The sequence below is a fragment of the Notamacropus eugenii genome, chromosome 3 (assembly GCF_028372415.1).
Source record: "Notamacropus eugenii isolate mMacEug1 chromosome 3, mMacEug1.pri_v2, whole genome shotgun sequence".
In the NCBI taxonomy this organism is placed as follows: Eukaryota; Metazoa; Chordata; class Mammalia; order Diprotodontia; family Macropodidae; genus Notamacropus; species Notamacropus eugenii.
This window is the reverse complement of record NC_092874.1, coordinates 385,427,436-385,452,566: the sequence shown is the minus strand read 5'-3', so window position 1 is coordinate 385,452,566 and position 25,131 is coordinate 385,427,436. Positions and strand designations below refer to the sequence as shown.

The following is a 25,131-nucleotide window of genomic DNA, read 5'->3' as shown; positions in this document are numbered from 1 at the left end:
TTATATTTATATGAATATTTTTGGGGATGTGGTACCGACCATTATTTCCTATGGGAAAATTCGCTTTGCAATACGAACAAATCACATGACAAACGGAACGAATTAAATTCATAAATCCAGGTTCTACTGCATAGGTCTGACTATATCATTCCTTTATTCAATAAACTCAGGTAACTCCCTTTTACCTCCAGGATCAAACATTTATAAAACCTCTGTTTGTCTTGTAAATCTCTTCATAATCTGGTCCCTTTCTACCTTTGCAGTCACCTTATACCTTCAAGTACTGGGCGATCCAGTGGTACTGATCTCCTGGCTGTTCCTCCTCCAATACACCCTATATCTGTATCAGGGAAATGTCCCTAGCTGTTCTCTGTCTCTCTGTCTCTGTCTCTCTCTCTCCCCGCCCACCCCCATACTTTTCCTCCTCATCTCTGCCTCCTAGCTTCTTCAAGTCCCATTTTAAAGACCTTCCTTATATAAGAAAGTTTTCCCAATGTCCCTTAATCCTAGTGCCTTCTCCTTATTGATTATCTTCAGTTTATCTCACACAATAAGACAGATTTGTTGTTTGCATACTGTCCCCTCCATCAGACTGTGAACTCTGTGATGCCAAGGACAATCTTGTCTAGTGAATCCCCCACTCTTAGCTCGGTGCCTTGTCCATAGTGCCAATGTTTATCAACTGATTTAATCAGGATATTTGCCTCAAATACTATTGAAATTTGGGCATCTGTAAGTGGTTTCAGAAAGAGAAGAATTAACCCAGGGAAAGATCAAGAAACCTGGAGGAAGCAAGGAAAACGAGACTCAATATGGTTAGCTCTTGTTTTAGAAGATACAATGTTGCCTCAAAGTTTGGTGCTCAGTTTGAGTGTGGTGATGCTGCCCTCTGCTGTTAGCATAGCAGATTACCGACATGCCCAAAATAGTTCGCTATAGAGGACTTGGCTTGGAATTAAGTAGACTCCTCTTCCCGAGTTCAAATCTGGCCTCCAAACACTTACTGTGTGACCCTGGGCAAGTCACTTACCCCTGTTTGCCTCAGTTTCCTCCTCTGTAAAATGAGCCGGAGAAGGAAAGGGCAAACCACTCCAGCATTTTTTGCCAAGAGAATTCCAAATAGGATCACAAACAGTCAGATATGACTGAAATGTCTTCAACAGCAAAAACGCTGGACACTAGCACAGTAACTACACTTAAGCTACTTGTGGTAGTTTTAAAATTTTAAATACAAAAAAAATGAGGTTATTGGCCATCTGCAAACTGGCACTTAGAACTTGCCCAAGTATAAAGAAAAACTTGATTAAGAATTTGAGATATATATAAAAAAACTTAAAGCTTCAAGTACAAAAACAGTTAAAGAAATTGAAACGTCATTCCCGTTTTAAAAATGAGACTTTTATTTATTGACGCTTAAATTATTTTCAACCCAAAGTATTTTTTTAAATGAACTTCAGTATTTAAAAAATACTGTATCACACACCTGGGCGGCTTCCATCTGTTAAGCTGAGGCTGTGTAGGTCCATTTACAAATGACCCACATGTGGTTTCTAAACACAGGCCTACATGCACCGATAAGAACATGGAGACACTATTATGCCCATATATGTGGAGGCAGCATGGTTGAGAAAGTAGCTTAGGAGAAGGACATTTTTCTATGTATTTGATGTGCATGCTAAAATGAACTATTTCTCCCTTAAAGAAGAGTACAGGGGGACTCAGGGAAAACCAATCAAAAGTCGTGTATCTCTTCTCCGCCCCCCCCCTCCCCATTTAAAGTGTAACTGTGGATGATCACATAGTGACCTGATGTGGAGTGGCAAGGGTAGGATTAGGAGAGCTACCATCAACACGAGCTAATAGATACTCCGCATCCCAAAGCCACAACTCCAGATAGAATGGAAGCCCCTGCTTTAAAGAGGAAGAGGGGCCTGTGATTGATACAGACTCTCTTGGGGCAGTCAGGGTATTCTACATAGCCCTGTTCTTCAGAATATTAAGGGTTTCAGTGCACAAATTCCATTCAATTGAATTCTGCAAGCCTTTCTGAAGCATCTGTTATGTGCAAGGCCCTGTGCTGGGCCTGGGAAGAACCAAAATGAAAGCGTCTTTATCCCACCTCTAACAGGTGTTTTTTGATGTGTTGGTTGGTTTTGCTGAGGGCCGTTCCCTTCTCCCTGCCTCCCATCTCTTTGGTTTTTTTCTTCGTTATTAGGTTATAGCGGGGATATAAAATACATCAGGATATAAATGATGTGAAGACAAAATATATCAATACAATTCTATATTTTTAAAAAACATAACAATTCCTGCTCAAGTAGTTTACATTCTGCTGCCCCAACTGTAAACTAAATAACTTGATTAAGCTCGAGTGTGTGCGCCGCGCATATGTGTGTGGAGGGGGAGCGGGGGACGACAGTGCGTTTTCCCGGCCTCTAGATGTGTGATGTGGTCTACCAAAGCTCACAAGCCTGGAGCTGGAGCAATCTTGTTTCTCTTTTCTGCCCAGACAGCTCCAGATATTCCAGTCTCCTTCCCTCCCAGTATGCATAAATCACTGCTGAGGAATAGAGGGGGAGGGAGGATGACTTCTCTAGCCTCAGGGGACTGTGTTTGCGTGGGTGGGAGGGAAACAGTGGGGAGAAGGGGAGTTGGGACTGTTCCAGCCTCAGCCCACTTTTGGGAAATACAATGGAAGAGTTCTTGGCGTTCACAGGAGCCGAGTCATGCAGGAAAGGAAATGATGCAGGTATACACACAAGGCTTGCTGCCCATCTGTGTTTGTCCTAAGTGGTCTGGGAAATTCACAACCCTCCTCTGTATTCTAAAGCCACCTTTGCTCCGACAAGTTTGTCCTTTGTCATCAGGGTGACTCCTGGGCATTCTGGCAGTTACCATGGATACCATCTGGGGCTTGGCTTACTGCCCTCTGATGTTCATGGGAGCCCAAACAAAAGGTTGCAGTCATAATGGAGATGTACACAGAAGGGAATAGTCTTCTTAGCTCTTTGCCCAGATCTACGGGAATTTTTTTAAAAATTAAAATTGATTTTTTTTAATGAACAAAAATCTCTCTCTTTTCCTATTTAAAAACAAAACTCTTGTAAAAATATGCATAATGAAGCAAAACAAATTCCCAAAATAACTGTCCAAAAATGTAGGTTGAATTCCACCTCCTGAGTCTGTCACTTCTCTGTCAGGATGTGGGTGCGATGCTTTGTTATCAGGACTCTGGTATGGTGCTTGGTCACTGCACTGATAAGAGTTATTAAGTCTAAGCGAATTAATATGGAGAATTAAGTCTTGGTTTCTCTCCTTACAGAAACTCTATGCTTGGATTCAATCTGTGACGGTGACGTGGCCCAGTCAGGAGCCAGGAGACTTGTCTGTATGGGAGGATGTTCTCCCCTTTAGCTCCGACTCAGGAATGGGCTGTGAGAATGATTCTGAGGCTGTCACAAGCCTGTCAGAGCCCCTCACCCCAGACACATGCACTCATGCTTTCTCTATCGGGCAGGAGCTCGAGCCTGAGGAGGGGATGTGCTCCCTGGCAGACCTGGACAGTCAGCAACAGCTAGGAGACCTTTCTGGCTCTTCTGATATCATCAAAGAGCATGAACTGTGGCTGGCCACTTGCATCTCTGCCCTGGAGAGAGAGGTCTCAGAGGAAGAGCTGGCTGAAGTAGATGGGGCTGTGGATGCCCTTGCAAGGTGGGAGATGTTCACAGGGCAACTCCCAGCCCCCAGAAAGGACTTGCCTTTCAGTAGAGACACTGTAGGGCTACGCAAAGTCCTGGGGGACAAATTCTCCTCCTTAAGGCGGAAGCTAAGCACAAGAAAACTGTCCAAGACGGAAACCTCCCCTTGTCGCTGGAAGTGGGAAGACAGTTAGAATAGTGATGCCAGGCCTACCTGTCTTGATTTCCTTTTGTTCAGGGTAGAAACAAAATTGTCTTTTCCATTTATCTTTCCCTTTCTCTTCTTGAGCTCCATTATATTTACTCACAAAATTGAGTTGAAAAGTAACAAGGACTCTATGGATTTATTAGTGGGAGGTCATCCCTCTCCACCAATGCCTATTTGTATTAATTTACAGAATAAGATTTAGTTTCTACCATTTCCTTTACAGAATCACAGATCAATATTAGAAGGAACTCAGAGACCATTGAATCCAACTTCTACTCATATTAAGAATCATTCATCCATCCCCAATTAGCCTGTTTGAAAAACTCCAAGTGAGGGGAAACCCATTCATTACATTCCAAGGCAACCCATTACACTTTGGGACGGTTCTAATAGGAAGTTTTAAACTCACTGATTTAATTCTGCCCATCTTTCTTCCCTGCTACCCCAAATCCCTAGACCTCAGATATCCTTAGAGCTCCAGATACCGAGCTGAGGTCAAATGAGACAACATGGAAAGCGCCTTGTAGACCTTAAAGTGCTATATAAATGTCATTATTGCTATTTTTGTGATTGCTGTTGTTTTGGTATTGTAACTGGATGCCACAGGAGATGAAGAGAGTTCTTGTGTTCCAAGCTTCTTGAAATGTTTGTGGTCCCCTAAACAAAGGTGTCTGGACAAGGAGCAGGAATGACAAGTCTTATCATCTACCTTTCAGTGCCTAAGGTGCTGACCTGCAATGGGTCAGCATCTATGTAAACTTGGAGGAGAAACCATATCTGCCCTCCATATCTGGGGCTCCTTGTTTTGGGAATCTGGAATCTCTTTGAGGGTGGGACATGGGTCCCTCTCCCCCACTGCCAGCAGAAGGATCGGTGCCTGCAGCAATCGAAGGAAGGAAGTGGTTCAGTCAATCTCTCATTCCAGGCTGAGATTTTAGTGCCCACTGGGTCTCTTTAGTTATTTATATCCAGCAGTTCAAGAGGCTGATAGAATTTCAGGCAGGGGAGTAACAGAGGAAATACACTGACTCCCTCCAGTAGCAAATTCAATTGGCATTCCAAGGCTGATAATAGGTATCTCCACTCCCACAAAAGGGGAAACTTCAGATTTTTTTTTTCCTTATCTATGATACCTCCCTCTGTAAAGCAAAGCCAGTCTTAATGATCCGGATTTCATGGCAATTACATCAATAAAAGTATGGAATAATGTTCACCCCATGTAAATCCATGTGGTTCTCAGGCAGGGTAACCAACTTCCGCCAAAAATAATCATTTTTGTTAAAAAAAAAAATGGTGATCTTGTAAGAATGTGTATAATGTAAACCTTGCTCTTCCTTCTTTCCCTCCCTTTACTTTTTTCTTCCCTCCCTTCCTTTTTTCTTTCCTCTCTTCCTTCCTTCCTTCCTTCCTTCCTTCCTTCCTTCCTTCCTTCCTTCCTTCCTTCCTTCCTTCCTTCCTTCCTTCCTTCCCTATTTTCTTTCACAGACTTTGTGTGGGGAGGGATGATGCCAAGCATAAAGATTTGAAAAGTGCTGTGAAACTTTGACCCATTCCCTCCCATCCTTTTGAGGCAGATGCCTGTAGTAACTTGCATTATGGTGGTGGTGAAAGAGACCACAGTGAGGTGTCAGTCCTAGTGATATAGTACACTAATAGGGTAAAGACTGAGTCTGTGGGTCTGAAGCCCCTCAACGTGGAAGACTCAGAATGAAGAAGAGAAATCTGGATGCAGAGGGGTGAGGACTCACAGAATGAGCAGAGAGGACAAAACAAAGTCGTTTTGGCAGGCGAGTACTGCTCCAGGAACACACCAGGACATGAATGCTGATTAAGTTCAGGGAAGCAGTGTGAGAACTCCAAACCAGCATTAACGTGTTCACATTCACACTTCCCCTTTATAGTCTGGAGGGATCTTACCATGAAGGCTCTTCAAATAAGAATTAAGAGAAGATAAAGAGCAATGTGCGAACCAAGTGTGCAAAGAGGACAGTATTATATAGAATAGTGTTGTGGGAACAGAGGGATCCAAGAAGAGTTCCTGCCTAGGGAGCCTAGTGATATTCCACAATCTTACCTATTTTCTGATTTCCTCCTGATCTCTTCCTAGATGGCTGTACCTAGATGTAACAGAGATCACAATAATAAAAGGCATGGTACAGCCCTCAAGGAGCTGAGAATGTCATGTATGATCATTACCAGTTATTTCGTCTTCTTGGTCAGATGGATGACTTCCAGATAGGAAACAACTGGCACCGAAGATGTACCTTTGCCCACACCCTCTCATCCCCACTCCTTCTGAGAACAAATGAAGAACATCTGGAGGATGGTAGGAAGCAATAATCAATACACACATTTTAAAAGGGATCACTTTGCACAGCCTTTGTAGCTTACTAAGAAAAGATGGTGTAAGCCCTTGGGGAGTAGAGCTTTTAAAATAAAACATTCTGGGAGCAAAGACTCAAGGCCAATCCCCACTAACCTCCTAAGCCTCAATTCCTGCTTTTGGTCATACTGACAGCTAAGATCTTGAAATACCAAGATAAAACCAATCAACATGGAGAAGACAGTAGAGTTGCTATGAAATTCACACTGTACAAATCTCAGTTTTTTAGGCCTAGGATGGAACATGTCAGACCTTATCACCTGTGTGACCTTGGCCAAGTCCCTTAACCTCTTTGGTCCTGTTTCCTCCTCTGCAAATGAGGGATGTGAATTATGGTGACCTCTGGGGTCTCTTCCACTCTAAATCCACGATTCATGCCTGTAAAATGGAGCTAAACTCAGCATCAGTTTCAGACACTGGTTTCCAAGCAACTAGAGGGACTGTATGGAACTGAATTATTTAACTGCTTGTTTACATGTCTGTACTAAAAAAGACCACTCTACATAATTTTCTCATGTTATTGGCTAGTAAAAGCCCTTAAGACTTTCAAAGTATAGGCATCCCCTTACCTTGGCTACTTCAGTGCGCATAGACACAGAATTGTAACTGGATTGGCAAGTGCCTAACAGGTACTTTCATCAGTGTAGGTACAGGACAGCTGACATGGCACAGAGGAGAGAACATAGACTCTAGAAGATGTTATCATATGGCAAGTCTATAGATTCTTTGCAGAGAGGTACATTTGATCTACTGAGAAGGAAGAGGTATCTCCAGGTTGGGAAGATGGGGGAAAAAAGATGATATTGGAAGGGGAAGGTGGCCTTCAGCATTTAAATATGCTTGTAAGTGACAATCTTCACTAACATAGCACAACGCTGTAGCACAACGTAAAGAATTCAGGATTTGGAGTCGGAGAAAAGTGGCCTCTTCTTTCCAAAAAGCTGTCACTTTTTGACCTTCAACATCGATAAAATGAAGGAGCTGGACTAGGTTACCTTTAAGGCCCTTCTCTTTTCAACTCTGAGTCTATAATCATATGAAAGACACACTGTAGTTCTTGACTAAATCGGTCTAGCCCTGACAGGAGAGGAAACAGGATGGCAAAGAAGCCGTTGAATGAATAAAAAAGTTCAAAAGCACTAAGGAAACCTGCAGCCACCTGGCTTTAAAGCAATACCTCTCTCTCAGCCCTGTACTACTTGGTTTAGGAGAGTACTCAGAAGGCCTTTTGGCAGAAATGAGCAGACTGGGTGGGTGGCCAGGGTTTGGGGACAAAGATGCCAACGAAAATAAAACCCTGAGGAGCTCAGGCTTATTTGGTTTGTTTATTTAAAGAGGGAGAGGTCCCCCCCAAAAGAATATTTATATCCTTATGAAGGCCAGAGAACGAGGACTTAGTGTGGCTGTCTCACAAACTTGTTCTTGAGAAGGCTTACACGTGGCTGTGATGAAACAAAAGCCTTCCTTATAAGCTTGCTGTGTTATAGTTACAGCGAGAGGCAAAGAAGTGGATTTTGCTGCCTGGTTTCAGGATTAAAAAGGGACAGCAAAGCCTCATGTATTTCACACTCCAGTTTCCAAAAAACGGCTTTCCATCAAATCACTTTGGCTACTCCAGAAACTGATAAAAAGACCACTTAGAATGGGATTAGATTCAACCACAGCCCAATTCTAAATCTATTCTACATAGATAGAAGCTTCTATTACTTGAAAAAAAGTCAAGGAAACAGCAAATTTATGACACTTATAAAAACGGGTCAGCCAAATATAAATGAAAGTAACATTATTCATAAATGCTTACACATTTATTTGTTATTTATAAGTAAACAAATGCGAAGTAACTTAGGAAAGAGCTATTAAAATTAGGAACTTGATAAAAGTAGTCAAGACAACCTTTCTTTTTATAATGCTGCATAACTAAAAACATTTTTTCAATTAAAACCGTCTCCTTCCACCTGCATACCACCACCACCATTCATCCCTTCTCTTCACTCCACTCTCCTCCCCAGGGGAGAGGGAGAAGAAAACCCTCCTAAGAAATACATATAGTCAAGCAAAACTAATTCCTGCATTGGCCATGTCCAAAAAATTTGTCTCCATCTGCATACCGAGTCTACTACCTCTGACAGTCAGAAAGGTCAAGTAGCATATTTCAGTGGTCCCCTGAATTCAGTTGGCCATTGTATTGATCAGAGTACTCAAATCCTTCAAACTTGTCTTTATAAACTCATTCTCCTAGTTCTCACTTCACATTGTGTCAGTTCATACAAGTCTTCCCAGGCTTCTTTGAAATTGTTTTCTCATTTCTTATAACAATAAAATTTCATTACATTCACAAGTCATAATTCATTCAGCTATTGCCTTAAAGCAGTGGCTTCCTTAGTTTCTAGTTGTCATTACAAAAAGAGCTGCTGTACACATTTTTGTACAGAGGTCCTTTCCCTCATTCTTTGATCTCTTTGGGGTAGAGACCTAGTAGTAACAGTGTTGGTGTGTGTTGTAAAGTATTCATCTTGATTAAGCAGGATTTCTTTATCACTGATTCATTTTTATGTTCAAGTTTTAGGAGGATAAGACAAATGAAAAGCAATCAGGTTTATGCTAGGGACTTCTGTCAAAAAGGGACCTACAGAATATGTCTTCCCTCCACGGGTGCAGTATAGTACAATGAGAACTGATGTTCAGAATGATGATAAGGCAAGGATAAGTCCTCAAGGAACACAGATTAAATTACGACTGGAACGAGACTAATACATTCAAGGAGAATCTGTAATAACAAGAGTTGAATTAAAAAGAATATTCTTCTTTTACTCTCAGCTAACCAGAAAATTAATCAGAACACTTCCCCATGCCATTTCTTAATTACTTCAGTTATATAAGGTCTTATTGCCCTAGGGTTACATGCAACAGGTAGCTCAGTATCTAAATGTTAATAATAAGAAGCAATCTTTCTGTATTGAGACAATGCTTGTGATACTTGCAAGGGAGGTCAGATTGAACTGATCTTCCAGAGTAATTCCTATCCCTGTCCCTGCTTGGACTCTGTACCTGCTTATATGTCAAGCCTCTGAACAGATAGAAAAAGCATAGTGAGGAAAATTCATCCTAACAATCAAGCCTTAGGTGAGTTTAATTTCAAATGCAGTACAACACAGATCTAGTTCATTTCATTTTCATCACACTGCAGTGTTTTAGATAAGTATGGAGTATGACTAGAAAAGGAGTTGGGCAGGTCCCAAAGGGAGGGGTCAATAGATGCATGGCTCTTAGGTTCCACAGATGTCTAATCTAACCTCAAGAGATCTGGAGGAAAGCTTTGAGAATTAAAAAGTGGAGGTCTTATGGGAGATCATGGAAAAGAGTCACACAGAAAGAAATGAGGTTGTGACGTACATTAGTGGAGGGAGTACCTTGGTCAAGAACACAGGTCTGAGTTCCAAGGTAGCACTTCAAGTTTTACTGCCAAATACTTGGCATTTCATGCTCCCTTTGTTGAGTGTGTGTGTGTGTGTGTGTGTGTGTGTGTGTGTGTGATGGATTGTCTTGCCCTGGTTATGAGAAAAGAGCTACAGGAACAAAAAAGGGACTAGAATTTAGAGGCAAATGGATAATAAGAGACTGAAACCTAGGGATGATATATGTCCAAGTGCAAGATAAAGCCTAAGATGCATGAAATAAACCTGATACATGTGTCATTTCATACAGCAGCTGAGAAAGGCAAGAGGAAAAATAGGTCCCATTTGCCTATCCTGATGGGGTTGAGTTCAAAGGAAAATGGAGGAAAGGAAAGGAGATGCTCCTTTTACTTAACATCCTATTATCCTGCCAGCTGACATCCTGTCTATCCTTGAAGGTCTAGCTATGGATTGCATTCCTTTTAATAAACTCTCTTGGATCAGTGGTTGAGTGCAATGCACACATTAGATGATTGTTCATATTTTATCTAAACCCATGTATCGTAACTGAAATTTAGGAAAACACTCCTAGATTTAAGTCCCTTCCCTACATGATCTCAACTGCGTCTGTGTGCAAAATGGACAATACCAAAAACTGAAAAACGACCATGTTGCCTGGGTTCTATGACTGATAACAGGATTTTGTAAACAGCAGCAGCAGGATATTTCTGCTCAGCAGAAATGGCAAAGAAGGTCAAGAGATCTGAGGTCAGAGTGGAATGAAAAAAGAAAACAAAAAGTGTAGACCAACGGAAAAGAATTAAGATCCAGGTCAAAGTTGCTCATGTTCAGTTCTTAGTAGTTCCACCTTATGTTACTTTATTTGAAGGCATTCAGTGGACATGACTATATTTAACCTGTAAATCCATGGGAGGTAGTACTTTAAAAGACAGAAAATATACATATACCCCAAGGCCTAGAAGATGGTCACTTGTGGAAAGGCACTTAGTTAATACCTATTCCTAGCAAAGATTTTAGATAAGAAGTCACAATTCAAGGCCACCTGTCAAAAAGTTGATTTTTTAGCACAATAGAAGGTGGTCACCAAGTAGGTTTTCCTGTACAAGTGCAGCTCAGGGTAGTCATTAGTATCTTGCATTTTTACTTTTATTGATGACTTTGTTTTACCTAAGTCATTCCTAAATACAACCTTCCTCCTCCCCACTCCCCTGCTCAGTAAACTTTTCCTTGTGACAGAAAAAAAGTCTTGCATTAAAAAAAAGCATACTGCAGACACAAAGGTAACGTAAGGCAAGTTTTAATAGACTTATAAAAATCATATATACAAAACACATTAACTAATCCACCATAGCTATAAAATACACTTTTTACACTTCACAATATATATTTTAATCTAGTACACAGTATTTATTCATAAATTGAGACTTTATCACAGCAAAGTTGACCACCTATTGTGGATGCTGTTTTGGTGCTACATAGACACTTCAAAAATAAGAAGTCAGCTATGGTGCATTCATGTTACGCATCTCTTGGTATTCTTGTTTAGTATGTAAAACCCTTATTTAAGAAAATGTTTTCCCCTTGTGAATACCTAAGCGTTAAGGCTAAACTGTCATCTTTGAACTCACTCCTTTTGTAAGAATATTGTGCAGTGCTTAGAGCAGTGTGCGCGGTGGCATAGGAAATGCTACAAAACCAAAGCACTGATTGATAGGGTGAATTAAGGACAGAGTGGCAATGAATGTTAGATGGAGCATATTAACACTGAATTTCCTGGCCAGAGTTGTGTGTCAACACTGAACAGCATGCCAGTCAATTTTATTTGGTTTGAATGGTGTTGAAGAGAAAAAGCACATTATGAAAGTGTGCAAAGAATTCACATAATAGTTCAAAGTGTCATTATTAAAAATTCTAATGTTCAACAGATCCAACAGAGTGCAAGTTAAGAGTTGTCATTTACCCATGAAGACTTGCTAGCAACCATTGTAATCTACCAGGCAAAATGAAAACTGGGCACATATACTAGAGCAATGCATATTTATCTTGTTAAATTCAAGGATTCTACAGTCTGGGTGTGAACACTGCGGTCATGGTGTATCATGGAACTTGTGACAATCTATCACACACGTACTGTAGATGTGTGCTTCTGTCAATCCATTTGCAAGGCAGTTTGGCAAAAGTGTAGCCAAACTCATATAAAACAGGCTAAAGCTTAAATACGGTTTGGTTTTCAGACTTATGAGTCTGGTTCAACTTGAAAACTGAATGTCACAGTCTCTAGTATAATCAAGTTTTTCTTGCTCATTATTTCCTTCTAAAAAAAGTATAAAATTTACTTTGTGGTAAAGATTTTGTCTGTCATCACAAAGCTGTGTAGGAGAATTTTGAATGGCCCAGTTTATTGGGGGATGTTGTCTGACAAAACTGTTCAAGGAAACATTTTCATCCATTTTGATACATAGCAACTATCCAGCTGCTGAACTCTTCTAGGCTGTTTCGGTGAAAAGTACGGACTGAGACAAAATTCTGTTTCAGGGTGGAGGCTGAAATTTTAGGGAGCAGCATTTAGGAGGGTTTAGAAAATGGATCCTCCCTGTTGGGATAGTTTGGCCTTTCCCCAGCAAGCCTGTTCTCAGAGGTATATGTGCCTCTTCCTTTCTGACTGGGGTTATTCTAAAGTCAACTAGAAGTAAACCCTGGACTCCCGCCAAGACTGAGATTGCAGTAATTATTTATACACTCTACTCAAAAAGCTCCATACCTCTTAACTATTTGGCATCAGATACATACTGAACATCTTGTATGTTCACAGATTAACTTTTCTTGTGACTTCCAAGTCAGTCAATATTACCCAGTGAAATTTCCTCTCTCTCATTCTCTCCTACCTTGAGAAACACTGTCCAAAATGACCCAAGCAGACAAAAGCTGGGGCCATCTGGAGCAGACAGGACTTCTGAGAATCCTCAAGAAAATATAGCTCTGGGAGTTTCCACAGGAAAACATCTACCTTGACTCTGAACTGCTGGGATCCTGTCCACTTGGGTGAAACACGTCAGCTTTTTAATTATTAAAATAAAGTGAATTCAGTGCTAATAAAAAGGCGCCACAGTAACAGCGTTGGGAACAGCAGCCCTTTATTTTCAGAGAACAGGACCAGGCCAGAAAAAGGAAAGCCTTCCCTCAAACCACCAACTCAACAACTTCTTTTCTGCAGGGATCGGTCTGGTTCTTTGGTCCACTGGCCTCTTTGCTGACAATACTAACAAATGGAGCTCAGAATTATTTTTTAAAGCAATCGACTGCCAAAGTACTGAGTTGCTTTGATTTCTTTCAGAAATCCTAATTAAGTGACAGACCAAAGTGAAAACTTGGGGCAGCTCACTTGGGTTAACCAAAAAAGTGCAACGAATGGGAAAGAAAACGTATCTTTCAAAGAACCAAATACACTTTCCAGCTTGCTTAGGGGATGTAACTGGATTTTCTGGTTTGACAAGGCTTGGAATTTGACTAAATTTGAGTAATCAGGGTTAAATTTCCACATTATATCCCTGCAGAGTTCATTATGTATGAATACTATAGGATTTCTTTTAAAATGAAAATCTCACACATTTCAAGGTAGTTTTGTTCAATGTCTGTGGAATCTTTTTGAGAAGTAATACAGTTTAAATAGTCAAGATAAAATCTTAGGCTCATTGTCAAACTTTAGCTTATCTTTCCAAAGTCTGGTGTCCTACAGCATATTCTGTATTTTTCCAAGAACAATGTGGCCTACTACTGACCCCATGCCCTCTAAAGTCCTTAATGATAATAAAGGGGAAAAAGAAGACCTGCTAAGGCAAGAGAAATCTGTCTGGTCTATGAGGACCTGTGTCCTGCTGTTATTCATTCAAAGAAGCACTATGAACCACCAAATCAAGTGAGGTTCTGGTATATCAGGAATAGTTCTAGAGAATAAGAGTTACAAGCTCTTTCTTGACGTTTTTCTTCCTCCTATTGCTTGGTGGAGTTATGATATCTGTCCAGGAAATGCCATATCTAAATGCTTGGAAAAGAGAAGCTACATCAATTCCTCTAAGTGCTGGTTCAGAAGCAACATAAAAACAGGTTATTTTTCATATACTGGGCATTTCATAACCAACAAGTATTCTGGACCAGGTCTCTCTTGTCCCCGGCAGGTTTCAAGTGTTAATTAATAGTGCTAGTCTACACATGCTATTTATTCTAAAGAACCACTCTGAGTTTGAGGTATCCTATAACATTCAATCAAAATAAAGGGGATTGGAGAATATTGTAGGTTTAATGAGTAATTATGCATTTTTTGGAAGGTGAAGTAGAGTGGAGATTGGAGCTGATTTCACTGGTGGAGGGAATTCTAGGTGAGAAAATTCTCTCTACCAACACAGATTGGCAACTGCTCTGCAATTTATGGTCTGAGTTGCCCAGAGCGTTAAGAGCTTAAGTGACTTGTCCAGTGACTTACACAGGTGGGATGCAGCAGAAGCAGGACTTGAGGCTTCTTGACTCCAAGACTAGATCTATATTGATGCTCTGAATTATGCCTTAGAGTACAGTTATAACTGCAGGTATGTATTACATTTTATGAACTGGATTAGGTATTTTAAAAGAAAGTACAAAACACAAAGTGGTAATTCAATTTCTAAGAAGCTAGCTAGGGGAAGATTAATTAGTAAAATAATGATAAATATTAGAAGCTGATCCCTAACTACCTTAAACTCTGTATTCAGATGTTGAAGCTATTACTGTTGTTTTCATGTCTGATTGGTGCCACTATAGATGCTGTGACACTTAAAATTCAAATAGAAATTCTTCTTCTGACCCACAACTCACACTTAAGTTTCAACTTTCTTCAAACTCCGTCAAGTTAAACATAAACAATACAATGAATCTTTAGCCTCATCTGCTTCCCAAGTTTCTTTTCAACTGGCAGCTTTACCTTCAAGCTCCAAACACACCATTACATAAATGCAGTCTGAGGCTTTATTTTTTTAAAACTAACAAAGTCTGGTCTTCAGTTTACTTTGTAACAAATTATCTTCCTCAGAGCTGCCTTTATACAGGTATTCAACCTTCAAACTTTGGAACTCAGAACATCCCTTTAAATAAAGGTTTAATGATTTTATTTTAAAGTTGACAAGTGCTTCTCACTCATATGAAATATAAGAACTACATATTTAATGCTAATGAGAACAGGTCAAACTATGTCCACCTCTATCTTGTGTAACAGTGGAAGCTAATTCAAAAGAATTCTTTGCCAGGATGTTTACACTCCTCTTCAAAGCAAACCTTTTAGATGCCAAAGCATCATTTAGAATGGGATGGGCTAAGCATATCCTGTGTAATTTATTGACTTCATACTAAAGGAGCTGACAGATTTCTCCAACATCTTGAAGAAAATTGTACTTGTATCATTCTATTCACCTACTCAAATCACCAATAAAACTTGGAATTAAGAACTACCCTTTCTTATGCCACTGAGAAACCTGCTTGAGGCAAGCAATTGGCCAAAAGTCACTATGGAATAGGATACAGTGCTGATCGTCCTGTCTAATGAAACTGACCGAACTATTCTGCCCATGTTAAGGATCTCTTTGGTCTTCTGCTGGGGTAGTTTCATATCCAACATGTGGTAGGTACATGCACATATACACACTGTCACCATGCCCACTGCTATGGATGAAAGCTAAAGAGCACTATATAATCTTGTCTAAAATGCGCTCTATAACTTTGTTTACCATTATTCAAAAGGATGAGGACTGAAATATTTTCCATAGTAAATATTTCTGCAGTTTTGCCAGGAAAATGCATGGAAAACAAATGATGCTAATAGTTCTGGTTACAGCCACCTTTCCTGTAGCTGGCTTCCTGATTTTAGGGGCTGGGACAACCCCAGGGAGTTGCCCTTTGCTTCCTGCTGGTACCTTCTGGGATTTATTAACCAAGCTGTGATCACTGGGTATTTGTCCTCGGTGATAGGTTTTGGAATGTAGTAGCATTTCTCAAAATCCCATTTGCCATGAATACAAGATACTTTTGCATTTTCCAAGGCTGTGGCTCTAAGGTTTTACTGGGTACGTGGAAAGACTAACAATTTGCCATTTAAGGACAGTCCCTAACAAGCCAAAGTAAGGTGATGTGTATCTGCTCTGGGTTTTTTAGCTCTAAGAGTCAGATTGGTGATGTTTTTTTGCATTTTTTTTTTGTAAGCATGTTTGGTTGAGTGAAACCCAACACTAAAGAAACAAAAAAAATTAAGGATCAAATTTTAAATAAACATTCATTCAGAGTCTGAAGATGATTAAGAGAATGTGCCCAGTCTCTCAATATGCCTTTCTTAGCTAACATACTACAAAAGGGGTAAGACACGGCCAAGTCACTCACAACTATCAAAATGTGTCATAATTTAACAATACCAAAAGTATTAGAGAGGGTATATTTTCAGAAAGCCTCTCCCCTCTCCCCTCAATTCCATCATAAATAAAATCATTAAATCAAGATTACATTTAAATTTGTAGCTAATATAATGTGACAATTCATTTTTTTGTCAAAGGGGCTTTTTTAAAAGCTATATGCCCAAGTGTTCTAGAGAGTATTATAAACCACAAAGCTAAGGATTCAAGATCTTCAAAACGCATCTTTTACAAACAGAGAATTAAAAACTATGCACTTTTAATCAAAGCTTTAAGTGTTCACGTGTAAGAAAGCAAGCATAGTTGTAAGAAATAGTGTGTATTTTTTTACCATTATAATCCGGGTATTTTACCATACTACTTCCTCAACACATTAATGAAAAACAGAACACAAACATCAAGAATAATCACTGCAAATAAAGGTATGAAATTTACAAAAGGTAATAGCTCAAAAGCTTTCCTTTAGAGATAAAAATCACTGCAAATCTGAGTGCAGTAATTTATAATGAGCGGAAATGTTGCAATTTGCCACTAATATCCCCTCCCCTAAAAAAGTGGGGAATTCTAAGGTATGTAATCTTGGAATCATATAATTTAGAGACCATCTAGTCATTTCACAAAAGAACAAAGGGAGGCTCAGAATGGCTAAGAGATTTGCTTAAGGCTACCTAGCTACTTGCTAGAGCAGACAATACTAGAACCCAAGTCATTTAACCTTTTTTCACTCTCCTGTGAACAATTTGATGTTCTTATTACTTAGATATTTCCTTAAGAGTAGGTTAGTAAACATTTTTTGTTATTTAAAAATATTTCATACTCATGTGCAATGTTGCTTTAGATCTTGTCAGTTAATTCAACAATCAAGTGGGAAGATATTTTCAGAAAGGTATTTCACATGACTCCATCACCTGTTGGGAATACTACCCATCATGAAAGTAGCTGTAACACAGATTCAACATCAAAACTGTTGCAGAATATTCCTAAGCTGGACTAGTTTGCATTTCTTCTTTACTTTGGAACTTGACAAAATTTATGAGATAAATATAAAATTGGTCCAGACAAGTTAATCATTTTGCAATCATACAATTATTAAATAATGGAGATGTGATCTTAAATCCCATCCTACAGGATGCTATTAGGAGCATTAAACAATTCCCTAGTCTATGAAGACCTACAGGATTAAAAGGAGCCATCAGAATAAGATTTATTTTTTGCATCATAGTGAAAAAACCAACCCAGCAAACCCTGACATGAGCTCTTGCATACCACAAATGTTTTCTCCTAATTAAAAGCACTATAACTTAGTGCTAATTAAAAGTACAGTAGAATTTTTTTCTTTTGGATGAATATCTATCACAAGATAACTGGCCAAAAACAAAATTGAAATTTATTTGGCATGGTGAATAAACCAGGATGGATTTTCAAATGGGACACAAAAATTAAAGATCCTATTCACTTGGTTTATATGAGCCCTTAAGATTTATACGTACACACACACATATGTGTAAACATATTTTGTATACAGAAACTACTGGTGCCAGTTGCACAGTAAATTTTTTGATGTTGGAAAACTAACTGAATATACCAGATAAACCTTTAAAGTTAAGTAATGCATAGTAGTGAGTGAACCAGGCTTGAGACATATAGTTATATTTCAAAAACAGTGAAAGGCACCTAGCAGGTAACTAGTCAACTTTAACCAGTTCACATCACATTTGCAGCATTCTGCAGTTTGATCTAGATAGCTAGATCTGACACTGTTTACTTGTCACATACAAGCACTAATACAGAACAGAACTCCTTTACGAGAGTTAGATTTAAATGAGTGGCTGAAACAGGCCCTAGTGTCCAAAGGCATAAGTGCAGCTGTGAAACTGGGATTTCTCCAGGGAGTTTTGGGGCTTCCTGTAAGGTCAGCTGTTAGCAACTGATCAAGCAGCTGTTGCATTAACAAAAGCTTTGCTTGAGTTCTGCCAGCTATAGGAGCTTCTATAGGAAGGAGGTTGAACTGTTTGTTTCTAGAAGAAAGCTCTCCAAGTGTTGCCAACCAAGGTGTTAGAAAAAGGCAAAACCCCAAGTAGAGAGAAGTTAAAAAAAGAAGCACCGTGTGTGTGTGTGTGTGTGTGTGTGTGTGTGTGTGTGTGTGTGTGTGTGTGTGTGTGTGTGTGTGTAGGTAGCTAAACATTCCCTATCAAAGCGTGCTTTGGCGCCACAAATCCATTACATGTTGCATTACTGACTGGTAGGTCATTTGTTTATGAGGCAAGAAAAAGTGTACACATTTTTGTAGTGCAAAAATTAAACCCAGTCCATGTCGCTGGGCCCAGGAGTTTTTATTTTTTAAAAAATCCTGTTTTATAAGCCCAAAGAAATGAGTTCTTATGCATGGCAACTTGGCTTAATTTACAACTCCTAGGTTCATGTCTTTTGGAAAATTGGCACGTGAGTCTTAAAAGGCATTACATTTACCATGGGAAATGGCATTTAGATTCCTAGCCAAATGCAGTGTGTGAAATCTGAGTGGAGAGTGTCAGTTTAGGTTCATGTGCTTTGAGATAACAGTATCAGTTGGAATTTATTTTTTAGTACAACTACTATCTGAGCAAAATTTTCAGGTTAGCTGTTCATTGAGTACCTGAAAGCTAGAGATAAAGCAATTCATATGGCTACTGAGCTTGTTCTTGAAAATAAAAACCTTCTTTCGGATTATTTTCTTTAAAAGCATCAAAAAAAAAAGTAAATTAATGTTTCTCCAAAAATAAGGCTGTGTTCCTCAGTATGCCAAACCAGGCTTTTATAGCAAAGCGACCACTTGGTTTTTCAGTAGTTTTACTAGTCCCCATAATTCAGTAGCTAACATCAAAGTTTCCAAGTCCTTCTGCCTAGAGCTCATCTGTTTGGACTGGCTAGTTTTACAACATTCCTGAGCTGAGTAAATAATGGCATGGACCTTAGAAACATATGCAAGGGCCATATAGGTAACACACATGCACACACACACGCACATGCACACACACACATGCGCACGCACACACACGCACACACACGCACACACACACGCGCACACACACACACACACATACACACACACACACACACACACACACACACCCCTCATCTGACCGATAGCCCTTGAGTCCATTGAAGGATGACACAAGCCAGGGGACTTTTTCCTTCACTGCAACATGATATCCTTCAGGTTTTCTTGCAGGATCGTGTCCTTCACAGCATGAAACACAAAGCGGATGTTCTCAGTGTCTATGGCGGTGGTGAAATGGTGGAAGAGCGGCTTACTTCGGTTCCGCCTTTTCCTGTCAAAACACTGAACTAAGTAGCCCTGGACATCCTCCAGCCTGTGAGGGTCCCCCTTGAAGTCCGAGAAGTGCTTCTTAATGCTGACTGTCTTCACCTTCTCTACCAGGAGGTCCATTTTATTGAGGAAGAGAATGATGGAAACATTGAAAAAAAGCTTGTTGTTGACGATGGTCTCAAAGATGTTCATTGATTCGACAAGCCTATTGGTGCGCCTGTCTTCCATGAGGACCTGGTCATATTCACTGGAGGAGACCATGAATAGGATTGAGGTGATTCCATCAAAACACTGGAACCACTTCTGACGCTGGGATCGCTGACCACCCACATCAACCATCTTGAAGGGTATTTTTTTAATAACGAAGTCATGTTCTACAATTCCTTTCGTGGCTTTTCTGGCCAGCAGTATATCTTGTTTACTAGGAAAATAGTTCTGTAGAATAAAGGATTTGGGATGGAGATGGGAAAAGAAGAGGGATGGGGGGAGAGGAATGTGGGAAAACAAGGGTGAGAGGAAGGGAAAGAAAGTTAGATAATAATTTAAAAGAAGCTGAACAAAGATACAATATTAAATGCCACAAAAATACAAATTCACTATAATGCATGGAATTAAATGGTTCATTCAAAATGGTTCCTCAGTTTGAGGAAGAGTCTTCATCTCACTACCCACTAAGTCAAAAGAAAAATATCCCATATTTTTTTCTGAGCCATAGCCATCCTTTTACATTTCAAAAGTCCAGAAGTATTCTCTTGTCAAGAAATGCTTTACAAATAGGTATTAATTTAGGTTTTAAAAATCTATTTGAAGCTTCTAATAACTTAGTACACTGTCCCTGGAAAGACCAAAGACTAAATAATCAGCAGCAGCATGTCCATACAAATGTAATTAACTTTGCCTGTACTCCTGAGGCACTTTAATTTGGAACTCCTCCTATGGTGTTCTGCAATGGAATTCTGAAAGAAAAAAATGATTTATCAGCTAACTAAAGTTTTGTAACTTCTTAAGAAGTTGAGAACTTCCCCTCTTTGAGTGAGGAAATTCTTACTGCTGGAATCTCATTTCCCCTTCCAGTCTAACACAAAATAACAGATATAAAGATGTACAAAGTTATGATATTCATGTTGATAAAATGAGATAATGCAAAGCATTCTGTAAACTGTAATGACCTATATAAATACTGACTATCATATTATCACATTACAAAAACAGCCCATATTTCACACTAAAATATTTTTGACTTAAAAGAGAGCATTGGTCTCAAACAAAAGTCTTCTAATTCTATTTCATAAAATTTCCCCTAATTTCTAGTGGCAGGGGTCTTTGCTCACCAGTTGGCCAATCCGGTCCAAATTATCCAGGAAATACTTCACAGATTCACCCTGTTAAAGAAGGAAAAATATCTGTGACTCAATCTTGCTGCTATAAAGAAAATAGAGAAATTTTCAAGCTGAAGTGGTTTTCATTTTTCTTCTTTGCAAGCAGAAAAAGAAAGTAAAAAAGAATTAAAAAAGACACTAATATACAGCTGCTCTAGTGATATTTAGGCTGGGAATGAATCAGATGAGCAGTGGGCTGTAATACAAAACAGCTTTGCTGTGCTTAACTAAAAACAAACAACTCTAGCAAAAACACTACAATTTTAATAGTAAATTTAACTACTCAATTGCTGACCCTGCATTTCTGGTAATGTCTCTTCTGAATCCCAAATTAGTGAATACAGAGGATACATGAAATCAGAAAGTTATTAGTAGTAGTAGTAATGTTTGATACTTTGATAGATTGATGATTTTGTTTTTATACCACAGTTATTTCCCCTTAGATCTCTCTCACACCCCCCCAACTCCAACCTTTTAACAAAGGTAAAACCTTAAAACATTTACATAAAACTAATAGGTAACTACTTCTAGTAGTATAGAGCACACTCCACAACCATAGTTCCCCCCTCTCCTTTCCAGTGAGGGGAAAGAATCATGTCTTATCCTAAATTCTCTAAACAGAAATTAGTCACTGCACCCAGAATTCAATTACCTCTTGCCCTGGTTGTGCTTACTTCTGGAACAGTTCATGTAAAAGTCTTCCCCCATTTCTCTGAATTTCTCATATGTTGTTATTTTTTATGGCACAATAGTGTTCCATTACATTCATACACCACAGTTGTTGAGTTATTTCACAACTGAGATAAGTCTATGTCTCAACTGTGTCTCCCACTTTTGGCTACCATAAAAAATACTTCTGGGAGAGGGAGAAAGGGAGAGAGGACAGTGGAGGAGAAGAGGAGAGAGAGGGAGAGGGAGAGGGAGAGGAGAGAGAGAGAGAGAGAGAGAGAGAGAGAGAGAGAGAGAGAGTGTGTGTGTGTGTGTGTGTGTGTGTGTGTGTGTATCTCTATCTCTTTTCTTCCTGCCTTTGACCTATTTGGGGTATATGTCCAGTAATGGCACTACTGGGTCAAAGGGTATTAGCAGTTTTTCTCATATAACTTCAAGGTGCTTTTCATAATCCTTGGACAAATCCAAAGCTTCAATGGTACATTCAATGTGTTTGTCTTCCACCATACCTTCAACATTACTAATTTTCATTTTTTTTTTGTCATTTTTGTTACTTCGAGGGATGTTGGGCAATACCTCAGAGTTGTTTTAAGTTTGTCTTGCTATTAATGATTTGGAACAATCATCATATATTTATTTGGAATTCTTATGAAAATTATTTATTCATGCTTGTTGATACTTTTTTTGGGAAATAGTTTTTATTTTACATACTTACACCAACAGCCTATATATTTTGGTTCCCAGATTCTGTATCTATGAATCCATTCTCTTCTCTCTCTCAATTAAAAAAAAATGACATGACCTTTATTTAGGTCATATCTATCTGGATTTAGGTCTAGAATCTCAAGGGAAATAATGTGAGGGAAAAGGAAGTATTTTGGGGCATTGCATTATCATATCTCAACAATAATCACAACTATTTGTTCCTGATTAAAGAATAAAAAAGTAAAGCAGTGGAACCAACTAGATAAACAAGGCTCAGAGGCAACTGACTATGGTAGTTTTGTGACTGATAAACCCAAGAACAGAAATTGTTGAGGAAAGAGGCTCTCTGACAAAAACTCTATGGAGCCTGGAAAGGAGTTTAGCAGAAATGAGGTTTACATCAGAGCATCTTACATTAAATCCCATAAACAGAATGTTCTTTAAGCAACATGGTAACATTCCTCTTCCTAAAAAGACCTTGATCAAAAGAAGTTTACAAGTTTTCCTCAAAGAGGAAAAAATCACTGCCAAAGTTAGCTCTATGGGTGTATATTCCCTGGTTTCTTCTAAAAGTTGTGGCTGTACTCACAGTACAGCCAAGTGACAACAAAATGGTGGGGACAGAAATCAGGTTATAGGGGATTAACAGGGAAATAAGTGATGAGTAAATGGAGGTTGGAAATGTATACTAATAGTTCAAGAATTGGAAAAACATTATTTTAAAACTGAAAGGGGCCTTAAAGGTTATATGGCCCAACCTCTTAATTTTATAATAGAAGAAGTTAATGCCTAGGTCAACTGAGGTACATGGAGCAAGATCACAAGATCTAAGAGCCAGAAGGGACCTTCAGAAGCCATCCCATCCAACATATACCTGTCAATTTCACTTTGAGACAGCTCTAACTTGCTAAGAAGATTTAATTTATAGGAATCTTGTGACTTCCACCAACTGTTCCTACCTATGTCTTCCTCCAGGTTCAAGCAGAGAAATCCTAATTCCTACCTAACTTGGCAAAGGTTGAACAGCTAGTTCAGCAGCAGAGCTATCAGAATGAGAATTAGTAAAGTCTCTGCTGAAGATTTTAATAAATCTGGGAGTGACCATTGTGGTGCAATTAACTTTCCTAATCAGCAATAATGTAGCAAAGAGCAGGAAGAATTTAGCATTAATTTTTCATCTGTGTTATATTCCACTTACACTGATCACTGTATGCCCCTCAGTGTATGGAGTGGAGTTGGGTTGATTGGAAATTGTTTGACATATTTCTATTCTACCAAGTATCACGGAGGCACTAGAGAGAGGAGAAAAGAGTAGCTGAAATCTACTAAGTTGCAAGGATCTGGGTGGAGAGTAATTGCATAGGAACAGAGAATGCCTTGTAAAGGAACAAATCAAAGTTATAAAAACAAATGTTAAAAATTGTTTTTACATGTAATTGTGGAAAAATAAGATACTAAGAATTAAAAAAAAATGTCCTTGCTTTGTCTGCACATCCTGCCTCCTCCCACGTTCAACACAGGAAACAGCTGTGCAAGTGTTAAAGTTGTTGGGATGGATAACAAACTTACCTGATTTATTACTTACACCTTCCCCTAAAATCTCTTCCTCTCTTACCTCCTACGGAACTATATCATAACCAGTTACAGTTTTAAGGCCTTGAAAAGTAAGTTTAATGAAAGCTTCCTAAAAGCATTAAGCTTTTCTCCATCCACTTTTCCTATAAATCTCTGAAGTTAATTACAGTAACTGAAATTTAGTTCCCCTCAGAGGTTGTCATATTCCACGAGATTTAAGGACTGTGGATATTCCAGATATCCCTTTACTTCTTTTTTTAAAAAGTATTTTATTTTCTCCCCAGTTACAAGTAAAAATAATTTTTTTGACATTCCAATTTGAGTTCCAAATTCTATCCCTTCCTCTCTCCCCTCCCTTAGAGAGTGAACAATCTGATATAGGTTATACATGTGAAATCATGTAAAACATTTCCATATTAGTCATTTCGTGGGGGGAAAAACTTCAAAGAAAGGCAGGAAAAAGGAAAGAAAGAATATTAGTATGCTTCAGTATGTATTTAGATGCCATCAATTCTTTTCTGTCAGCAGAGAGCATTTTTCATCGTGAGTCCTTTGGGATAGTCTTGTATCACCGTATTGCTGAGAATATCTAAGTCATTCGCAGTTCTTCATCATATAAGACTGCAGTTACTATGTACAATGTTTTCCTGGTTCTGTTCACTTCACTCTAGATCAGTTCATGAAAGTCTTTCCAAGTGTTTTTCTAAAATCATCCTGCTCATCATTTCTTATGGCACAATAATATTCCATTACAATCATATTCTACAACTTGTTCAGCCATTCCCCAACTGATGGGCATTGCCCCTCAATGTCCAATTCTTAGCTACTAAAAAAAGAACTGCTATAAATACACACACAAACACAATCTCCTTGGAATACAAAACTAATACTTACCCCTTTATTTCTGAGAGATAAATAAACTAAGTAGAAGAAAGTTGTACAAACGCAGCAATTCAGAAACCATTTCACTCCTTTTTTTAAAAAAAAAGTTTCAGTTTTCAACATTCTCTTCCATAAGATTTTGAATTTTAATTTTTTATAATTAATTTATTTTTAGACACTCTTTCACTCTTGTTCTCTTTTACTAATACGCAGAAAGACAGGAAGAAACTGGCTACTGTAAGAACTATCAAATCTCTCTTCCAGACAGCAAGACCATCAGTGACTTGAGTTGTATACCTAATAGGCTAGGCCATTTTTATGAAATAACTGTATAGAATAACTGGCAAATATTAACATCACCACTGTGAGAATATATTATCTGTATTTTGTTGAGGAGAACCTGGGAATAAATGATTTACTCAAAGATACAGGAGTGAGGTGGCTGAAGTCAAGAAATGGTCTTTGAAAAAATCCAATC

General features: G+C 38.9%; 2 protein-coding genes across 2 annotated transcripts in view; one reads left to right on the top strand and one right to left on the bottom strand.

Annotated features, from left to right (window-relative positions):
* Positions 1–5,124, top strand: part of AMZ1 (archaelysin family metallopeptidase 1) — a 31,050-nt gene extending 25,926 nt beyond the window's left edge. The window contains exon 6 of the mRNA XM_072597689.1: positions 3,323–5,124. Within this exon, the coding sequence (XP_072453790.1) occupies positions 3,323–3,892 (570 nt within the window). The 3' untranslated portion in view covers positions 3,893–5,124. The remainder of the gene's footprint in view (positions 1–3,322) is intronic.
* Positions 5,125–10,986: 5,862 nt separating this feature from the next.
* The window catches only part of GNA12 (G protein subunit alpha 12), a 130,331-nt gene continuing 116,186 nt past the window's right edge, over positions 10,987–25,131 (bottom strand). Inside the window, exons 3-4 of the mRNA XM_072597690.1 lie at positions 20,775–20,825; positions 10,987–19,878 (exon numbers count right to left, since the gene is read on the bottom strand). Of these exons, the coding sequence (XP_072453791.1) occupies positions 19,309–19,878; positions 20,775–20,825 (621 nt within the window). The 3' untranslated portion in view covers positions 10,987–19,308. The remainder of the gene's footprint in view (positions 19,879–20,774; positions 20,826–25,131) is intronic.